At 37.2% G+C, this 20,390-nt stretch overlaps 2 protein-coding genes across 2 annotated transcripts; both read right to left on the bottom strand.

Annotated features, from left to right (window-relative positions):
- Positions 1–5,112: 5,112 nt before the first annotated feature.
- Positions 5,113–5,948, bottom strand: LOC147495941 (uncharacterized). The gene is made up of 2 exons (XM_086568500.1): positions 5,768–5,948; positions 5,113–5,678 (listed from the first exon to the last, which is right to left on the bottom strand). The coding sequence occupies exons 1-2, from the start codon at positions 5,946–5,948 to the stop codon at positions 5,113–5,115; spliced, it is 747 nt and encodes a 248-aa protein (XP_086424626.1).
- A 2,243-nt stretch (positions 5,949–8,191) lies between these two features.
- Positions 8,192–13,384, bottom strand: LOC147495940 (phenylacetaldehyde reductase-like). The gene is made up of 6 exons (XM_086564726.1): positions 13,212–13,384; positions 12,966–13,135; positions 12,529–12,720; positions 9,180–9,342; positions 8,836–9,022; positions 8,192–8,643 (listed from the first exon to the last, which is right to left on the bottom strand). The coding sequence occupies exons 1-6, from the start codon at positions 13,333–13,335 to the stop codon at positions 8,499–8,501; spliced, it is 981 nt and encodes a 326-aa protein (XP_086420852.1). The 5' UTR covers positions 13,336–13,384; the 3' UTR covers positions 8,192–8,498.
- Positions 13,385–20,390: the final 7,006 nt, after the last annotated feature.

The following is a 20,390-nucleotide window of genomic DNA, read 5'->3' as shown; positions in this document are numbered from 1 at the left end:
AGCAAGCATGGAGTCGAAACAGTGGCGGAGCCAGGAAATTTCTCCAGGGGGGGCCTAGTGTAAAGTGCTAGGAGGAATCTATTTGAGGTAGTGACCGAATGTCCTCCACTACATACTTCTACTAGCGATGTTTCTTACTTTGCCTCTCTTTGATTCAATTTTGGATTATGCTCACTCCAAAAATTCTTATAATTTATTTTCGAGCATAAAGGCCTTTGTTTTACTTTGTAAAAGTACTGGGGAAAGCAAGCCTTAGTCTACTACTTCCTGGCATCGGCAAGAAATGACAGCATCGAATGCATAAATAAAGTCACCCGGGCAAACCAAACCTCCTCCTAATGCCTAGCTAGGTAGGTCGGCCTGAATAGTAGTAGTAGTAGTTTTTTTTTTTAAGTGGAAATTTTATTAATGCTGATAAGGAATTTTACAAATAATTAGGACAAGCATGCAACAAGATGAGCCGCAAGTCCTTTCTGAATAGCAAATCATATTCTTCTAAAAACAAACTCGTTAGAACTAGCTGTCATAATCTTATTGTCCATAATTTTCTGAAGTCTCTTGAAAAGCTTAACAGACTGTTGTTCCAAGTAAGAAACCGAAAGTGTCAAAACTAAATGGAATGAAACAATGTTGGTTAGCCGTGCAAGCTTCCTCATGTTTCTCCACCTTCTCTGTCGCTGCTCTCTTAGCTGCTTCTTCCACCTCAAAGACTCCATTCTCAAGCCCTACCAACGGAGAGGCTCCAGTTACATCAACACATGCATGTCTCCCCTCAGACCAACTGTATATCAATACATCCGCAGGCCAAAGTATAGATCTTCCCTTATTCAGATCCGTGAGAAAATTCACAGGAGCCTCTTTCTTCACTTGTACCCCAGCCCTCCAAAATGCATCACATAAAATATTTTTGACATGATCATGTCGGTATTTGAAACCTGGAAAATGTCTACAATGTACTGTATGGTCCCCGAAAGCATCTAGTTTTTTTTTTTTTTTTTAAAGTACTAGGTGGGCCTAAACAAGTACTACTAATTTAGTTTTTGTCCCAAATTGAGGAGGGGCCTACGCCCTACCTGGCCTCTACTTGGCTCCACCACTGAGTCGAAACATCCTTCATCCATTAAGTGCGCTTTGAACAACTGAAGTCTTTCGTGAGCTCCAGGAAATCGACGCAGGTGCTCCGTCTTTTCAAGATCATTTGCAAAATCATATCTACTTAAGGATACAAGAATAAAGAAGAGTATGTAGAAGTTAAATCTAAATAAAATAAAATAAAATAAAAAATGAATTACATTGGGTCACGAACGGAAGCTTTAACAATGTAATCGCATTGAAGCAAGAGCTTAACAGGCCAAGCTATATATTTTACCCAGAAGCACATGTAACACACAATGTCTTCCCTGCTCCCTCACTACTCATTTTTCTAATTTTCTCGTATCAAGATATCTCACACCTAGGGCCGGCTCTGATAAATTAGAGAGAGAGAGATTGATTGGAGAGAATATTTACTTGATTAAATTATAAGAAGATTACAAGATGTTTATATAGAGATCAATACAAGAATCTAAAATAGGAAGTAAAACTAAAACAGTTCTAAAAGCAATCGATTGGGTTTCTAGAGAATACGCTGAAAGCGGTCGCTTCGTGTAAAGGCGATGTCGCCTGCGGTTCTTGTTCCATAGGCGCTGGTCGCTTATATTCTTGTTCCATAGGCTGGTCACGCTATGTTAGAAGCCAAGGTCGCTCTCCACTATGATCGCGAGGAACGATCGCTAATACTCCCCCTCAAGTTGGAGAGTGAATATCAAGAACTCCCAACTTGAATAATTCTCGAAAGGTGTCCTTGCCGAGAGGTTTAGTGAAGGGCGTCGACCACCTGATCGAGGATGGAACGAGCGTAGGAGATAGTAACTTGGCCTGTATCTTGTCGCGTAAGAAATGCGGATCAATTCATTGGCTTCGTTCGTTCATGAAAAACTGGATTTTGAGAGAGATGAAGGGCTGCTTGATTGTCAGTAACATGTTCATCGGAGAAGAATGAGAGATGCCTAAGTCGAGAGAAGATACTTCAACCATTGAAGTTCACATGCCGAGTAGCCATGGAGCGATATTCGCTGTGAAGAAGAGCGTCTGATACAATGCTCTGTTTCTTTGTTTTCCAGGATATAGGGCTAGAACCAAAAAAAGTGCAATAACCACTAGTAGAACGACGAGTGACAGGGCATCCAGCCCAATCAGAGTCACAGAAACCAGAGATGTGTAAAGAACTATTAGTGGATAAGAGAATCCCTTTGTTGATTGAACCTTTAAGATAGCGAGTATCGATGAGCGGCATCTAGATGTGGAGTCCATGGGGATTTGCATGAAACGGTGAGATAATTAATGTATAAGTGATATCCGGGCGTGTAACTGTGAGATATAAGGGACGCCCAATCAAGCGGCGATAGATAGTAGGATCCTGAAGTAATGTGCCATTATCGGTATGGAGGTTGATGTTTTGTTCCATAGGGAACTCAGAAATACGACCACCAGTGGTACCACAATCAGACAGAATGTCCAAAAGGCATTTGCGCTGTGTAAGAAATAATCCTTCTTTGGAACGAGCAACCTCGATACCCAAGAAATATTTTAGATGTCTCAAGTCCTTGATATAGAACTTTGCTTCTAAAAATTTCTTCAAGTTCTGAATGAGAGATGGATTGTTGCCTGTGATCAGAATGTCATCCACATATACAAGGACAAATGTAGAATCAGAACCACAAATATTAGTGAATAGAGAATAGTCAGACTTAGGCCCGAAAGTGAAGCCGGCATGATAAGAGTGGTAGATAGTTTGGCAAACCATTGCCGAGAAGCCTGCTTGAGTCCATATAAGGACTTATTGAGGCGACATATCCCTGTTCTCCCCTGTTTGGCGAATCAGGAGGTAATGTCATATAAAACAGTTTCATCCAAATCGCCTTGGAGAAAGGCATTGTGGACATCCAGCTGATAAAGAGTCCAATGTCGATAGCGGCAGAATGGAGAAGTAATCGAACAGTGACTAGTTTTGCAACGGGTGCAAAAGTGTCATGATAGTCTTGGCCTTCAATCTGATTGTAACCCTTGGCAACAAGATGAGCTTTGTAACGTTCAATAGAACCATCTGAATGATATTTAATCTTGAAAACCCATTTACAACCAATAGGCTTATGATGAAAAAGATGGCGGAACAAGAGTCCATGTGTTATTTTGTTCCAAAGCTACAATTTCGTGACCATAGCGACTCTCCATGCGGAATTTTGATGACTTGAGAAAAGGATGTAGGAACAAATGAAGAAGACACTTTAGACAAAAAGCTTTATGACAAGGAGAAAAGTTAGTGTCGAGAAACATAAAAGTCATAGGGTATGGAGTGGAAGACTGTGCTACCTTAGAGTCCGATTGGAGGAGGTTACCGAACGAGCGGTCATGGGTGCCTTGGTGAGAATGGGGACGGTGATAATCTTGGATGAGGAGTGGTGGTGGTTGTCGATTCTAGTAGATCGAGTTGAAGGCGGGGAGGATTGAGATGGGATGGGTGAGGATCTTCAAAGGGGAGATAAATGTTGATAGGGAAATACAGTCTCATGGAAAATCACGTCACGTGAAGTATAAATTTTCTTGGAAGATAAATCATAAATGTGATAGCCTTTTTGAGCGTAAGGATAACCAATGAAGATGCCAGGTTTCCTGCGGTGATCAAACTTATTTTTAATGGAAGTGTTGTGAGCAAAACATAAACAACCAAAAACACGAAGATGGGCAAGAGGGGGAGGTGATGTAAATAGAAGCTCATGAGGTGATTTGTCATTTAACAAGGTGCTAGGAATTTTGTTAATGAGATAACCTGCGGTGAGAATGCATTCACCCCAGAAGGATAGTGGGAGGTGGGCTTGAAAACGTAATGCTCGTGCAACATTGAGTAAGTGACGATGTTTTCTTTCAACAACAGCGTTTTGTTGGGGAGTAGCAACACAACTACGTTGGTGGATTACCCCATGTTTTGAAAAGAATTGTTGCATGTTATGGGATATAAATTCAGAGCCATTGTCGGAACGAAGGACTTGGATTTCATGAAAATGGTCATCAATGTTGCTATGGCCAGATATGAGTGAATGTATTGTAGAATGAAATTGAGTATGAACCATGGCAAAAAAAGATTATAAATGCATGACAGTTTCAGATTTGACAGTCATAAGATAAATCCATGTAGCACGACTAAAATCATCGACAATAGTTAAGAAAAAACGAGCATTAGAATATGATGGTAAATGAAAAGGACCCCAAATGTCACAATGAATCATTTGAAAAGGTCTAATGGTTTTTATTGAACTATGAGAAAAAGATAAACGAGTTTGCTTAGCTTGCGGACATACAGTGCAAGTAACATTATTTGAACTAGAAATGAAAGGAAACTGCTTAGCTAAAATCTGCAAAGGCGTGGAAGATAGATGTCCTAGGCGATAATGTCATAAATTATTTGTGGAGGAGTTGTGGGATGAGCAAACTGAAGCTAGTTGGAGATGGTAGAGTCCCCCATTAAGCCGTTCCAATCCAATCTTCCTCTTCGTTAACTGGTCCTGAAAAAGGCAAGAATCATTAGTGAACGTGACAGAGATAGGGTGAGACTTGACTAGTTCACTAATGGAAAGCAAATTAAAATGAAAGGTGGGAACAAACAGAACGTTGTCAAGGCGCAAAAGGGGGGAGAGAATAACACTACCAACATGAGTAATTAAATGGTATGTTCCATCCGGAAGTTTAAGAGTAGAATGTGTTAAACAAGTATGATAATGAGAAAATAGATGTAATGAAGAACAGACATGATTGGTAGCACCAGGGTCAATGATCCATATGGATTTAGAAAAACACGAGAGGGATATACCTGCCAGGTTTGCGTGTGAAGAGGTACTACCTGAATCAAACAAACTGAGAAGTTGGTTGTATTGTTCTATGGAAAAAACAGGAGAATCGGAGTCTGTAGCAACCAATGCAGCTTTGGCGGCTTGGGTGGATAACCGTGCGGTTTGTAGCATGTACCAATATGATGTCCAACTTCGGTTACAATGGTTGCAGAATGGTGTGGCGTGCTCACTCGGGGCCTTGTATCCGGCCGGGTGGCGCTGCGTGCTTTCGAGGTCGTGGCGAACCACCGGTACTCTTTGTGGAGAGGTTTAGACAAACCCGATTTGAAGAAGAAGCCCGGTTGGTCTTCCGAAAATGAGTACTCGAGGCTAGCGTCGGAGCAGATGGAAGAGAGTGCATGATCTCTTGTTGTTTCTCCTCTTGTCGGATTAAAGAATAAATCTTAGACATACGAGGAAAAGGATCCATCAAGAGAATTTGACTACGGATGGATTGAAAACGGGCATCTAGGCCTTGCATGAATTTCATAGAACGACCGTCTTCAACCTCTTTGGCAAAAATAGATGCATGACCACAAGTACAAGCAGGCATAGTAGATAAAGAACTTAATTCATCCCAGAAAGATTTAAGTAAAGTGAAATAAACAGATACCGGACGATTGTCTTGCTTGAGAAGAGTGACAGAATCCTTCAGTTGAAAAACTTTGGGTGCATTAGTTTGTGAAAAACGATCACCTAGATCTTTCCAAATTTCGGATGCAGAGTCGGCATAGAGGATGCTACTACGGATATCTGGAGTAACAGAATTGAGAATCCATGAAGCACATCACATCGCGACCACTTGGATTTTTCTTTGGGAGTGATGGGAGGAGTTACAGAACCATCGACAAAACCAAACTTATTCTTTGCTCGAAGGGCTCTAGAGATAGACCGTAACCAAGTTGGAAAATTGTCCCCTGATAACAGAGGAGATACGAGGATAGCCGTGGGACTATCTGAGTGGTGAACATAGAAAGGATCATCAGAATCTGTAGTAGAGTCATTATTGGGAGTAGAATCCATTGAGAATTGAGAAGAGGCGGAAACTGATAGAGTTTAGGATTAGGGTTTAGATCAATATTAGGCTGATACCATGATAAATTAGAGAGAGAGATTGATTGGAGAGAATATTTACTTGATTAAATTATAAGAAGATTACAAGATGTTTATATAGAGATCAATACAAGAATCTAAAATAGGAAGTAAAACTAAAACAGTTCTAAAAACAGTCGGTGGGTTTCTAGAGAATACGCGAGGCGCGGTCGCGCTCGTGTAAGGCACATGTCGCTCTGTGCTACTGTTCCATAGGCGCGGGTCGCGCTATGTTAGAGCGCATGTCGCGCTGTGCTACTGTTCCATAGGCGCGGGTCACGCTATGTTAGAGCGCAGGTGCGCTCTCCACTGTGACTGCGAGGAACAACTGCTAATAGGCTCTGAGGGGTAGGCAGCATAGGCAGCCACCTAAGGCCCCTAGTCCACTAAAAAGGGCCCTACTTGGTGTGGCTAAATACTACACTAGACCTAGTTTTGTATTCAATTTGTGGAAAATGCCTCTACCTAAAGTCGAACTTGAGTTGGAATAAAGCATATGTAAAATTATAACCAAATAGATCGTTCACATTTTGATGTTTAGAAAGCCTTAAGATTAGTTTTTTTGGTAACTAATTTTAAGATTAGTTATTATTTATAAACAATATGTATATGATTTTTTACAATTTCACTAGATATTTTGGGTTTTACAAAGCCCGATTTTAAAAACTCCCCTAGAGACCCATAATCTCATAGCAGACACTGCTCACACCCTCTCTAGATCTGGTAGGTATCTTCCTTTTCATGTATAGTTCCTTAAATAACTGATCAGATGCTCTTTTAACTTTGACTTCACCCAGAGAGCCAAATTTGAATAATTTGTTCCAGTAAAGCTGCGGATTCTCTTTTTTCTTTTCCTTTTTTTTTTTCTGAAAAATAAACAAATTGTTTAAGGCAATTTAATTAGTGCTTCACTATAATTCAACAATGACTTTTGAGTTGTTGTTTTTGTCCGTCTATTTTTGAGTAGTTGTTTTTGTCGTCTATCCATATGAGGTATACGGTTTTGGCATGATTTGGGAGGACGTAGATGCTTACCTCATCTTACACTAGGGAAGCAATTCAGAGTTTGCTGCATATAAAATGGTTGTTCAAAGGCAGTTCTTCGACAAGCACAACCTCTAAAATAATTTCCTAAATAAAACTGTATGGCCTGAGAGCTATTACTGTGCAGCTTCATATTTTTTTTACAGAGTAAAATGATTGAGCTACTCAGGCTCGAGCTTCGCACATTTATGGCTCTGCGGGGGATATATCGTTTGTAATTCATATAGTGTAGGAGTCAAGCCATTACATATTTTCATGCTTGTTAAGTAATGAGCCAAGCCTGAGCATGGTGAAGCTCGACTTGTAATTCATTTATTCATGTCTTCAGAGAGGGCAACTGTGTCAGAGAGGGCACTGTGTCGCAGATGCTTTAGCTAGGCTTGCAACTAGTACAGATTGTTATGAGATTTTTTTTAATGCACAAGATCTTCCCAGAGATGCTAGAGGTTGTTATATGCATGCTTGACAAGTCAAGTATAGATAATCTTAGAATACAAGTTGTTTGTGCAGTGTTGGTCTTTATTATTTTATAGCGTTTACGGACATGTTTGCTATTTGTAATGGGGTAAGGCTTGTTATATCTTATGATTAATAAACTGGTAGGGGCTTGCCGAACCCCCTTCCTGGAGGCTTTGGTTTAAGGGAAAAAAAAAAAAATCGAATTCCTACACCCCTATTATTGACTGTATCCAAGACTACTTTGTATGACAAGTTTGGTATGCACCATCTTCTTTGCCACGTCAATAAAAAAATTTAACTATTAATCATTTCAACATGGGTGATAGTGGTGCATTATTCAAATTTGGGGGCTTTGAACAAATTTTCCCAAGTGGTAATCTCCGTTAGCTATGGGCCTAAATATGTCTAAGCTCAGCATGGTGACGCTTGACTTGATGGCTAGGATCGAAAACCACCCCAAAGGCCCTAAATGTTTCTTGAGTGTATCCAAAGCCTACTTTACATGGCAAGTCTGGTATGCTCCGTGTTCTTTTGCATGTCAATTGGGTGAGCTCTTTGTAAATGGTAATCACAGATGCAGAGGTCAATTGGCTCCAGCTGAGGGTGAACCATGGTTAATGAATCACTTCTCTTTGCAATATAGCAAATGATTTTCTCTATAATCAAAGTGATACAAAAATACTATTAGATAAACATGTAATTCATGACATATTATACCCAAGAATGAAATCAATCACCAATAATAGACACGTTGTGAAAGTACGTGAAATTTTACTTTTACAAGGGAGACGGAGCATATGGTTTTGGCGGTCGCTTAATTCTGTAGCTCTGTAGCAACAGCCAGCCTGCCTGTGGGTGCGTGTATTACATTTCATAAGCTACAAATGCAGTGTTTGTGAGTTGTGATGATTATATAAAGTTGATTGTCTGAAACCTAGTACCAGCTGGACTAATTAGAACATTTGTAACTAGATAGACTCAAAAGCTGATAAATTTCTTCTCTCTCAAACTTGTAACAGTGTCCCTGAGGCTGACTTCCAAAGGAGTAAAGACAATTCCCAAGCTCTTTGTCTTTTCTTTCGAGACAATAAAAGTTGGTGCAAAAGGCTTGTCATCAGAACACCTGAGAAAATTATGAGATTGAGGATTATTTAAAACCTTGTATATAGTAAATAATTTGGTTCAATGCATAGCATCTCAGCATCTGTGAAATGGGTTGATAAAATCGCAGCATATTTCAGTTCAGTTCCGACAGCTTAGAGCTCACTAAGAAATTATGAAAACACACTTTCTTTAGGAAACAACAAAGACTCACTTTTCAGGAAGTTGAATATGAGGGTAAAGCTCTCGTAGAATCTTCACAATCTCGGAAAAGTGAGCAACTCTGTCAACTACACAGTACCTTCCATGCGCTGAAGGAACCTCAAATGCGAGAATATGTGCATTCACAACATCTCTAACATCAACCCATCCAAAAGACAAGTTGGGATATGTTTCTGTGCCTGCATTGAATATTGAATATAGATACTTCAAAGAATAAATAAAACACAAAGATCACGAGATCACCCAACTTTCGTTCTCAGATTCAGACACTGAATGAATTTCTTTTTGATAGAAAACTGAAAAACTAACAACGGCAGCAAACAATATTAACCATACCAATTATCAAGTTTAGAACCATCGAAGTGCTTTCATTAAGCGTTGGCTGTAAAAGAGGACCAATCACCACTGAAGGATGTATGGTAACCATGTCAATGCCACGTTCTTTAGCAAATTTCCAAGCAGACTCTTCAGCTAAAGTTTTGGAGAGCATGTACCAAAACTGCTTAATAAACATAATAGGGATCAGTATTTTCGTTGCTCTTTACCAACCCTATATTATGTCAAAATTTACTCAAAACAGAATCTGGTGATATTTATGGACAAATTAATGTATCATTGAATCCTGTGCAGTTTAAGCGCTAATCGGGAGCAAGTCGCTCCAAGAGCTTATAGCGATTAATTGGATTAATCGGAATTAATCGCCTTAGTTAACCTATAATACATATGTCACATATAAGTGATATAACAACCTAAAACAAAATAAAGTAAAAAAACTACGAGCCTGAATGGTGGAGTGCTATCAATATATAAATTCGTGGGTTTTTCTTTTTTGGGATTTTTTGTGGACTTAAATTTAAAAAAAAAAACAAACAAAACCTGTAAACCTATTAATCGGCGTTTTTTTTTATACCGATTTTCCGATTAATCGCCGATTAAGCGGAAGAAATTGCCCGTTCTATAGCACCCGCTCAGACCTCTAAATTTTTTCTTGATTGGATCGGTCGAGGGGCGCATAGCGCTTATGCACCGATTAAGCGTCAATTAATAGGCGCTTAAACTGCTCAGATTGAAGCCCCCAAAGCATTTCGTAGTGGGCTAGTGGTTTATTCTTTATCCTATGTTCAAAGTGATAATTAAAGCAGTATAGTAGTAAGTTTACATAACTAAGGCTGGAAGTTGTAAATCTTTTTGAAAACGAAAATAGATTAAAAAGGGTATCGAACTTTACAAGTTTTGACAATATATAGACTAAAAAAAAAATTCTGTTAAATTGGGGACCAAACTGCAATGTGGGGACTAGTTACACGTGTAGTCTAAATTTCTCACTCGGTGTTTCATAATTCACAAGTTACATACATTGTTATACACTTTCTTATCAAAGTATATCCATACTACAACTTCATGACCATATAAATTAATTCGAATTGTGAAACACCATGTGAGAAATTTAGATGTCATGTTATACATATCCCCATATTGCAAAAATTAAAAAGTTTGGTCCCCAATTTGACCAAAAATAAAAGTTTAGTCTCCAAATTGTCAAAACTTGTAAAATTCGATACCCTTTGTAGTCGTTTTTTCTTTTGAAAAAAAAGAAGTTACTGTTAGAATTAAATGGACTTAGAGAGAACACCACACTAATTTAAGTAGATTGAATCATGGAAAGAATGAGAGAGAGAAATCTTATTGATTGAAGTGTCTCTGAATGGGAGGATGTTACCTTCATATATAACTAGGTATAGTAACCTCCTTTCCAAGATAAAGGATTACCAGGATGAACACCAAGATACAAGGATATTTGGTGGAGCTTCTAGCCATGTGACTCAAATAGTTGTTATGATAAGTGATATTTGGTGGTTGTTATACATATGACTCAAATTATTGCCAGAGGTGCGTAATCACAACATTTGCACTGGCCTAATTTCGGTCCAAGGTGGAGATTTTTAAGGTGAGTGGACCGAATTGTGATTAATCCCACAAGTAGTAAATAAGCTACACCATAAATGAGTCCCTGGTACATACGGTGCATAATATTGTGGAGGACAATATCGAGTTTGGATGAGAGATCCTAAGGGCAATGTTTGGCTACAGTCAAGCCTGACAAAAGATATCAACACATTGTGGGATATGTGATTGAATGTATAAGACATTCTTCATATTGTGGCATATATGAAGTTTTTGTAAATTCGAGATTGACATAAATAAAGTATCAACTATAGCTGGGCTAGCACTTGCATTTGAAGGCTCTCGACAAGCCCACCTCTTGTTAGCGAATGGTACCCAAACTCATGTATAGAATAAGTATATTCAAGCAGTTCGAGAAGAACTTGCTAAGTTTCAAAGATATACACATATGTGGGTACCACATTGAAACTTGAAAATGACAATAAAAAACATATTACGTATCATATCTAATGTTGGGAGCCAGAAGCTCACATTAGAAAGTATTCTCCAGCCACTTGGTAGGTTAGTACTCCACCAATGTGAGTAACTGATATTGGGAGCAATAAGTTCACAATAGAAAGATTGTATGTGTTTTATGCATGTTTTTGGTTATCCTGGAAAAACTTCTATTGGGAATCATAAGCTCATTTAACTATGAATTATATGTGTATCTCTTTTTGGTAAGTAAGTTATAGCTAAGCTGTTTATTTTCTAAAGATTGAGAATAAGTTGAATATTTATTGCATGACATGAAGACATTTATAGTCTTAATTATATTATTCACCCTACTGGTGGCTTGTTTAGATTTTTCAATGTACTTAGAGATGCATTTACTAAGTGGTCAATATTTATATATTTTGCACAACTCTTAGTTTAAGTTGTTAACTTTAGACCCAAAATATGGTAAATTGAGCTATGACTGATGATGTATTTATTGCAATTTTTTGCATATTGTCAATTTAATGGGACAGTCTTCCTGTCGTTAGGGAGAGAAAAACAATGGTTGCTCAAAGGAACGACGTGTAGTAATTTGGATCACGTCTTCTGTCTCATTAAGGATCCAAACATTAAAAAAACAAATGCAGGTTTTGGCCTTTAGTTGTTATTAGTTGTTATTAGGCCCAACAAAAAAAATAGAAAAAAAAGGTGTCATCATTTGCTTCACTTAGATAAAAGAATGACCAGAGGCAACAATGGGTACTCAAACCTCTTTAGATCAAAGAATTAAACATAGACAGAACAATCATAAAGCCCAGAAATAGAACCATTAGAAAACTCATGCATAATACATGTCATTAAATCTCCGAAATTGGTGATCAAACAGTATCAATTAAAATTAATAATACATGATAACATAAACGATTATAATCTTAGTATGACATGATTTAATCACACAATGTAAATGCTTTCTAGCTTAGTTGGTAAAACCTTTGGGTGATGATGCAAGAGGTCTGAAGTTCGAACCCCGCTACACACTATTGAGTTACTGATCTCTTTAAAAATAGGCTTGCCCGATTATCAGGATAAACATTGATCTCTTTAAAAACAGGCTTGCCCGATTATCAAGATAAACATCAAGATACAAGGATTACCAGGATAAATACATATGAGGAGGTGTCCCATATGGGCTCAATGGTGGGCATCCATATATTCCCACGGATTTCATAACAGTTACATATTTATGCAGAGTTTCATATTGGCGGCGATGGATAAATAGGAACAAACAAATGAAAACATGTACCTTTGACTCCTTACAGAATTCTTGATCAGAAAACCACGTTTCGCCAACCGTCACATCAGGAGATCGAGGTTTTCCGTTGTACAGAACTGAAGCCATAGAAGATGTCACAACCACCCTCTTAACAGAACCCGTTTTGGCACAAGAACTAAGAACATTAAGTGTTCCCTTCACCGCAGGTTCAATCAGTTCAGCCTGCAACATGGAAACATACAAGAGCTATCAGCTATTACACCTAAGAAGAAAATTCCATCAAAAAACTTAGCTAGGACTAACGAACAACTTTCGATAACTAGCTTGAACAAGATAAAGACAAGGCGGAAATTATAAAGTTAAAAAAGTGTGCGAGGGGAACAGGGTAATCAGTTGAAAAAGATTTATACTAATAATGTCAACATAGGAACATATAAGTAAAGAGATCCCATAAGTAATTAAACCACCTGTGGGTCTGCTGCATCCATATAACATGGTGAGGCTGTGTGAAAAACACCTTCGCAGCCAACAATTATGGAGTCGAAACATCCTTCATCCATTAAGTTTGCTTTAAACAACTGAAGTCTTTCATGAGCTCCAGGAAGTCGAAGTAAGTGCTCAGTCTTTTTAGGGTCATCTGCAAAATCATATCTACTTGAGGATACAAGAATGAAGAAGAGTAGAAGCTAGATGAACAGACAATTAAAACTGACTTGGGTCGCGAACAGAAGCTTTAACGGTGTAACCACGTTGAAGCAAGAGCTTAACAAGCCATGAAGCTATATACCCAGAAGCACCTGTAACACACACTGTCTTCCCTGCTCCCTCACTACTCATTTTTTTCGTATCAAAACTCTCTTACACCTCTCTCTCTCTAAATATCTGGGTAGTATCTTCCTTTTATATTCCGTAACTCAGATTTCCTTTCTTAACTTTGACTTCACCCAACGGACAGCAAACTTTGTGTCGTTTGTGCCATAATTTCCAATTTAAATGTACATGGATGGATTTGTCGTCCATATTAGCTTTGCACTTCAAAATTAAAACTTGGATTGGATAACTTGCGAGGCTAAATATACCAGGGGTGCATGGGATAGTTGCTAAAATAGTGATGTGGCGCCTTTTTAGCTCTCCTTCATTCAAGTTGGCTCTTCGTCTAGCTGCAGCATCAGCATTGAAGTTGGCTTCCCGCCATGTGTGAGTGATTTTCCAATCTTGCGGCCTAGTAGCCAATTTAATTTCCATCTAATAAGCTTTGTCCAAAGCACTTTTGAATTGAATGCATGGACTGCGGCCATTAAATGAAAAACTTTACAGCCTGCACGTTCAATTAATAGTTTGTTTTGAGTTGGTATTCAATTATATCATACAACTATCTAACAACAAATGAAAATGAAAACTAGTAGAGGAAACAGTTTGAATGAAAATGAATTCATTCCTTCTAGGAAAACAAGAAAAAGTTTTATTTCTTATGACAAAAAACGAGTTCTCTTTAAAAACTGTGTTAATTAAAATCTGATGGTATTTAGAAACTTTTCAAGAATTTGATGAACTGATTACAAACGATTTACGTGAGCAATGTGTTAATAAAAATAAAACAATAATAATTTGGGACGAAGACTAAGTGGGTGTTTGGTTCTCATTTTTTCAAAAAATTATTTTTTCTTAAAAAACACTTTTATGAAAAAGTATTTATTCTAAAAACAGTTTTTCAATAAACATGTTTGGTTGTGACTTTTCTTAAAAGCTACTTTATCAAATCAGATTTCACACTATGTTTACCGATATATTTTTGGATATCATTAATAAATCACTAAAGTCTAAAACATCCAGGGAGTTCATTTGCCTTTAGCACCAAAAAGTGTTTTCTTCAAAGAAAAATAGTTTTTTAACTTAAAAAATGTTAGAAATTAAACCGATTTGGAGAGAACACCACACTAACTTAACATGTAGATTGAATCAATAAAAGAGAGAGAGAGATAATTCTTATTTCTTGAGGTAAAACTAAAATGGGAGGAGGTTACCTTTATATACAACTAGGTAACCTCCTTTCTAAGATAAAAGGGATTAACAGGGATAAGCAAGTAAGATAGAGGATGATCGGGGATAAATATCAAGATAGAAGGTTATCGGGATAAATACCAAGATAGAGGATTATCGGGGATAACACATATCAATGGTGGGCATCCATATAAGCCCATGGATTTCATAACACTCCCCTTGGATGTCCACCATTCTTGTGGAAATTATGGTGGATGCATCTTTTGTAGCATTCTTCTGGATGCTCTATAATCATCCAATGACAGTTGCCTCATTAAAACCTTGCTAAGGAAAACCCAGTGGGAAAAAACCAAAGCTAAGGAAAAAGAGTACAACATTACTCAGAATCATTGTGACTTGCTTAATACTGCCTCGTTAAAACCTTTACTAGGAAAACCCAGTGGGATAAAACCTAGATAAGGAAAAAGAGTACAGTGCATATGTCCTGGGACACATTCTTCAGGATGCTCCCCCTGTTATATTACTCCCCCTGATAAAGACAAGTCTTTATATGGCGTGGTGGTGAACTCTGTGCATGCCGATCCCATATACAAGCTTTTGAAATTGTATGCTTTGGTAGTGATTTACTGAAGAGAACAGCAAGGTTGTCACTGGAACAAACTTGCTCGACCTTAATCTGCTTCTTCTTCTGAAGCTGATGAGTGTAAAAGAATTTTTGGCAATAATGTTTTGTCCTGTTTCCTTTTATAAATCCTTCTTGAATCACGGCTATACAAAATTTTGCATTATCCTCATAAATAATGTTTGGGAACACTGTTATAGAAGGTAATTAACAAGAACTACTGAATATGCCCAATTAATAACCTTAGCCATACACATTCACGACTAGCTTCATGAAGAGCTAAAATTTCGTGAGTGGTCGAGAGAAAGTTGCCACTAAAGTTTGTTTAGTGGAATGCCAACAAATAACAACATTACCACTAAGAAATACATACCTGTTTGGGAGTGACCCTTTTGAGGGTCAGATAGATAACCAAAGACTGCATAGCCAACTAGATCATAGTCATTAGTGGAACCATAAGAATAAAATAGTTTCATACCAGTTATTCCATAAAAATAGCTCAATATGTATTTGACATCATTCCAGTGTCTTTTAGTAGGCGCTGAGCTGTACCTGGCTAACAAATATACAGAAAAAGAAATGTCCGGTCTAGTGCATTGTGCTAGATACATTAATGCACCAATTGCACTCAAGTATGGTACCGATTACCCAAAACTTCTTCATTTTTTCTTCTTTGGGGCAATATGGGTCTTTCTCTATATTCAGTGACCGGACGACCATTGGGGTACTTAATGGATGTGCCTTGTCCATATGAAAATATTTCAAAACATTCTCGGTGTAATTAGTCTAGTGGACTAATACACCACTAGAACTTCTCTCAATCTGCAAGCCGAGACAAAGTCTTGTTTCCCCAAGGTCTTTCATCTCAAATTCCTACTTTAGGTATTGAGCAGTTATCTCGAGCTCTTCCGGAGTTCCAATCAAATTTATGTCATTCACATAAGTGGCTAGTATTGCAAATCCATTTAAGGATTTCTTTATGAAGACACATGGGAAAATTTCATTGTTTGCATACCCTTCCTTAGACAAATATTCACTAAGACGATTGTACCACAATCTTCCGGATTGTTTCAAACCATACAATAAATGTCTTAGTTTAATTGAGTACGTACTCCTTGATTTTGCTTCAGGCAAACCAAATCCTTCAGGGATTTTCATGTAAATATATTTGTCTATGTCCCCATACAAGTAGTCAGTCACTACATTCATGAGTATGATTCTTCATAATCAATCCCAGGTTTCTGCAGAAAACCTTGTGCCACAAGACGTGTCTTATATCGAGAAATTTCATTTTTCTCGTTTCGTTTTCGAACAAACACCCATTTGTAACCTACAGGGTTAACACCTTTATCGACCTTTACTATAGGTCCAAATACACCACGTTTATTGAAAGAGTTTAATTATGCTTGAATAGCAAATTCCAGATTGGCCAATCTTTCCTTTGTCGACAAAACACGTGGCTCATTTATTTTTCATCATTGTCCTTTGATGTTCCAATAGCTATACCATAGCTAAATATGTCATCTATGACAAGTGCTTTCCTATCCCACAATTCACCTGAACATGCATGGAATATTGAGATCGATCTCTTTATTTTTGCATTGCATGCCTCTTGAGGGGGCAACCATATATAGGCATTTCGATTGAATTTTGGATATTTGCACATTTTCATTATTTGTTTATGGAGCTCCGGCCATTACGGCTATTGTTTGGACAAGATGGTTCCTCAGTTCTCCTCTCCTGGGAGCACTCTCTTTGGATCCTATAGGTCTACCACGCTTTTAGCGTACAGTAGATTCATTTGCCGCCATGTTTGGACCCCGTCCAAATGGAACATCAATTATGGCTGGCACATTCATGGTTACTTTTACCATATCATTAAATGCTTAGGCATTTTCTTTGCAACCGCTTGCAAGTGTATCATTCTCCTTATCTCATATAGTCACATTCATTGTTTGGATCCTTAATGAGACAGAGGACGTGATCCAAGTTGCTTCACGTCGTTCCTTAGAGCAACCATTGCTTTTCTCCCCCTAACGACGGGAAGACTGTCTCATTAATGTCTCATTAAATTGACAAGTATGTAATACAGACTGTCTAAGTGAGCTTCTTGCTCCCAACGTTAGATATGATACACAATGTCTTTCTCATTTATGGGTATAGTCTACCGGACATATATCCATAATACTTTTCTCCATTTATATATCAATACATTTTAATATAAAGCAAAATAAATTTGTAAAGATTGATACTAGCACAAGTATATTAAGAAAAATAAAACTTGAGATTCATAATAAGAAAATTCAAAATATTAATGACAATCAAGACCTAGACATTCCATGAAGAGAACACAATATTAACTGTAAACGTTTCATGAACTGGTAATAAAAATATAATTAACTAAATAAAGCATTCCAATTATGAAAAGTTGCTCATCAAACTTGCCCATTGTTATTTGGATTCTCATACTGAACTTCAAGGCCTTATTTATGGTAGAACTTCAAGTTCTTGAAAACAAAATAGCTATAAAAACGAATTGGGCCTACATAAATGACCATTGTAATGGGCCAAAACTGGACCAATCCTTATGGGTTGGACCTGACCAAGTCGATATAGTCAACCAGACGATTTTAGAACTTCAGGTTCCTAAAAATTGAATCTTTGGAACTTCAGGTTCTTAAAAAAAATAGATTTTGAAACTGCAGGTTCCTAAAAATTCGACCTTAGAACTTCTGGTTCCTAAAAATTAAATCTTTGAACGTCAGGTTCCTAAAAATAATAGATCTTAGAACTTCAAGTTCCTAAAAAAAATAGATTTTAGAACTTCGGGTTCCTAACAATTTAATTCTTAGAACTTCAGGTTCTAAAAAAATAGATCTTGGAACTTCGGGTTCATAATATATCGTAAAACTTTAGGGTCTGCACCATTGTTCAATAGTATACATAAAAAAAAAACAAAATGAAAAGAAAAGAAATTTCCTTAAATTAAAAATCTTAGCATGTAATTCTATGTTTTAATCCATCTCACAATATAAAACAAAGAATTGCATAGATTTGGTAAGGAATACGATACCTATCCGATTGAAAAATCGGATTACCACGTTTCTCTATCCAACGAGAAATTAGTCCATAAAGAACTGTAAAACTGAATTAGCTCAGGACGAATTAGGCTTCACGACACATACCGTTGGAAACATCTCCGAGTCAGCTTTCTAATGCAAAAAACGGTTCGCAAATCCGACGTTTGAGCAGAAAATTATAGCCGTTTTCGTTGAGAGTGTCTCAATATTCCGAATTTCGAAACTAATGTCATAAGCTGGGTTTTATTAACTTAAGGCCCTGAATCAATAAAACATTTGGGCTTTGACCTTTAAAAGTTATTAGGCCCGGCTAACAAAAGAGATGATGTCGTCGTCATCTTCTCCACTAGTACAAACAGGCCATAACCTTTTAAAGGAATGATGGAAACTTAAATATTAAGGTGTGGGCACAATGATGTATGAACTTGGTATCATTAATATAAGTTTTGCCTCTATAACACCACTTCCACCACCAATTATTTTAACCAATATCTACTGTGCCTCACTTAATAACACAAGGGATACTTATAAGTGGGAGGCAAGCAATCAAAGAGCATAAGGCAATCATGCATAACAATATGGAAGAAACGGATTACTTATGGAGATGCCAGTTACATAGATTATCATATTTAAAAATGATAAAAACTAAATAAATTCAAACTGCAGATGATTTATTTCGGATGTAATAGCTTCAACATTAACACAAGTAACTTTTATCATGCATAGTGTATTAGCAACGATATAAAAGTACTAAAGCACCACATGGACTGAGAATAGGCCGAGAACACTCAATGTCGGGAAGCAAATCATAAGCACCAACAACAAGAATTTCCTAAAAACTCACCTACTTTAATTAGTAATTACGATCTCATTAACCATCCAAAAGTATGAGACAAATTCACTAAAATCATACAATTAATCAGATCTACAAATGATCAATGGGATCTTTTAGATGCATATATAAGACCCATTCCACCTTCCACGGATAAGTCATCGATCGAAACTTATAGGGTAAAGCAAAACATTTAATTAACCAACAATATTGAACTGTTATGAAATAGATGGAACGGACATATACCGATACACATGAAACTTGAGACGATTGATACACAAATTACACTAATATCTCTTAATAACATACCTTTAATCCAAAGCTAAAGACTATCGTGCTGATAACGTGTTAGAAATTAAACCGATTTGGAGAGAACACCACACTAACTTAACATGTAGATTGAATCAATAAAAGAGAGAGAGAGAGAATTCTTATTTCTTGAGGTAAAACTAAAATGGGAGGAGGTTACCTTTATATACAACTAGGTAACCTCCTTTCTAAGATAAAGGGATTAACGGGGAAAAGCAAGTAAGATAGAGGATGATCAGGATAAATATCAAGATAGAAGGTTATCAGGATAAATACCAAGATAGAGGATTATCAGGATAACACATATCAATGGTGGGCATCCATATAAGCCCATGGATTTCATAACAAAAAACAAGTTTTACCTAATTATCATAAAACAAGTTTTTGGGACCAAAAAGTGTTTTTTGGATGAAAAACTATTTTTTTTTAAAATAGAAACCAAACACATTTATTTTTTCAAAAAATGTTTTTTCACTAATAAACACTTTTTGGCAATAAATACAGAGTTTGGGCCTAAAGCCCACAGTTTCAGTATAATTATGGATAAAAGACACCTGGTTTTTTATTTATGTGTAAAAAGCCCATCCGGTTGACTTTTTTGAGTTAGATTACCACTTTGCCCTTTAAGACAAAACAAATAACGCCAAATATGAAACCCGGCTTAACTTTCTCATGTGAACTTTGTCTTGAAATTTTGTGAAATTTCAATCGGTAATTTTGTCCTTAAAATTTCCTATTGATTTCTCTCCCGAAATTTCTCCCAAACACTGCAACATGGATGTCTATTAATATTACAACAACCACTATCAACTCCCACTGCAACATGAATGTTACATTGTCAACTATACTGCAACATGGATGTTGCACTATCTATTACTACTGCAACAACCAATGTTGCGGTTAACTATATATCTTTTAGCGTGGATGTTGCCTTGCATCTATTACTATTTCAACAACTACTGCAACATGAATATTGCACTGTCAACTCTACAACAACATGGATATTGCACTGTCTATTACTACTACAACAACCATTATCAACTTTCAC

The sequence above is a fragment of the Coptis chinensis genome, chromosome 6 (genome assembly GCF_015680905.1).
Source record: "Coptis chinensis isolate HL-2020 chromosome 6, ASM1568090v1, whole genome shotgun sequence".
Lineage (NCBI taxonomy): Eukaryota > Viridiplantae > Streptophyta > Magnoliopsida > Ranunculales > Ranunculaceae > Coptis > Coptis chinensis.
The sequence above is the reverse complement of the archived record's forward strand: the minus strand, read 5'-3'. Positions and strand labels throughout refer to the sequence as shown.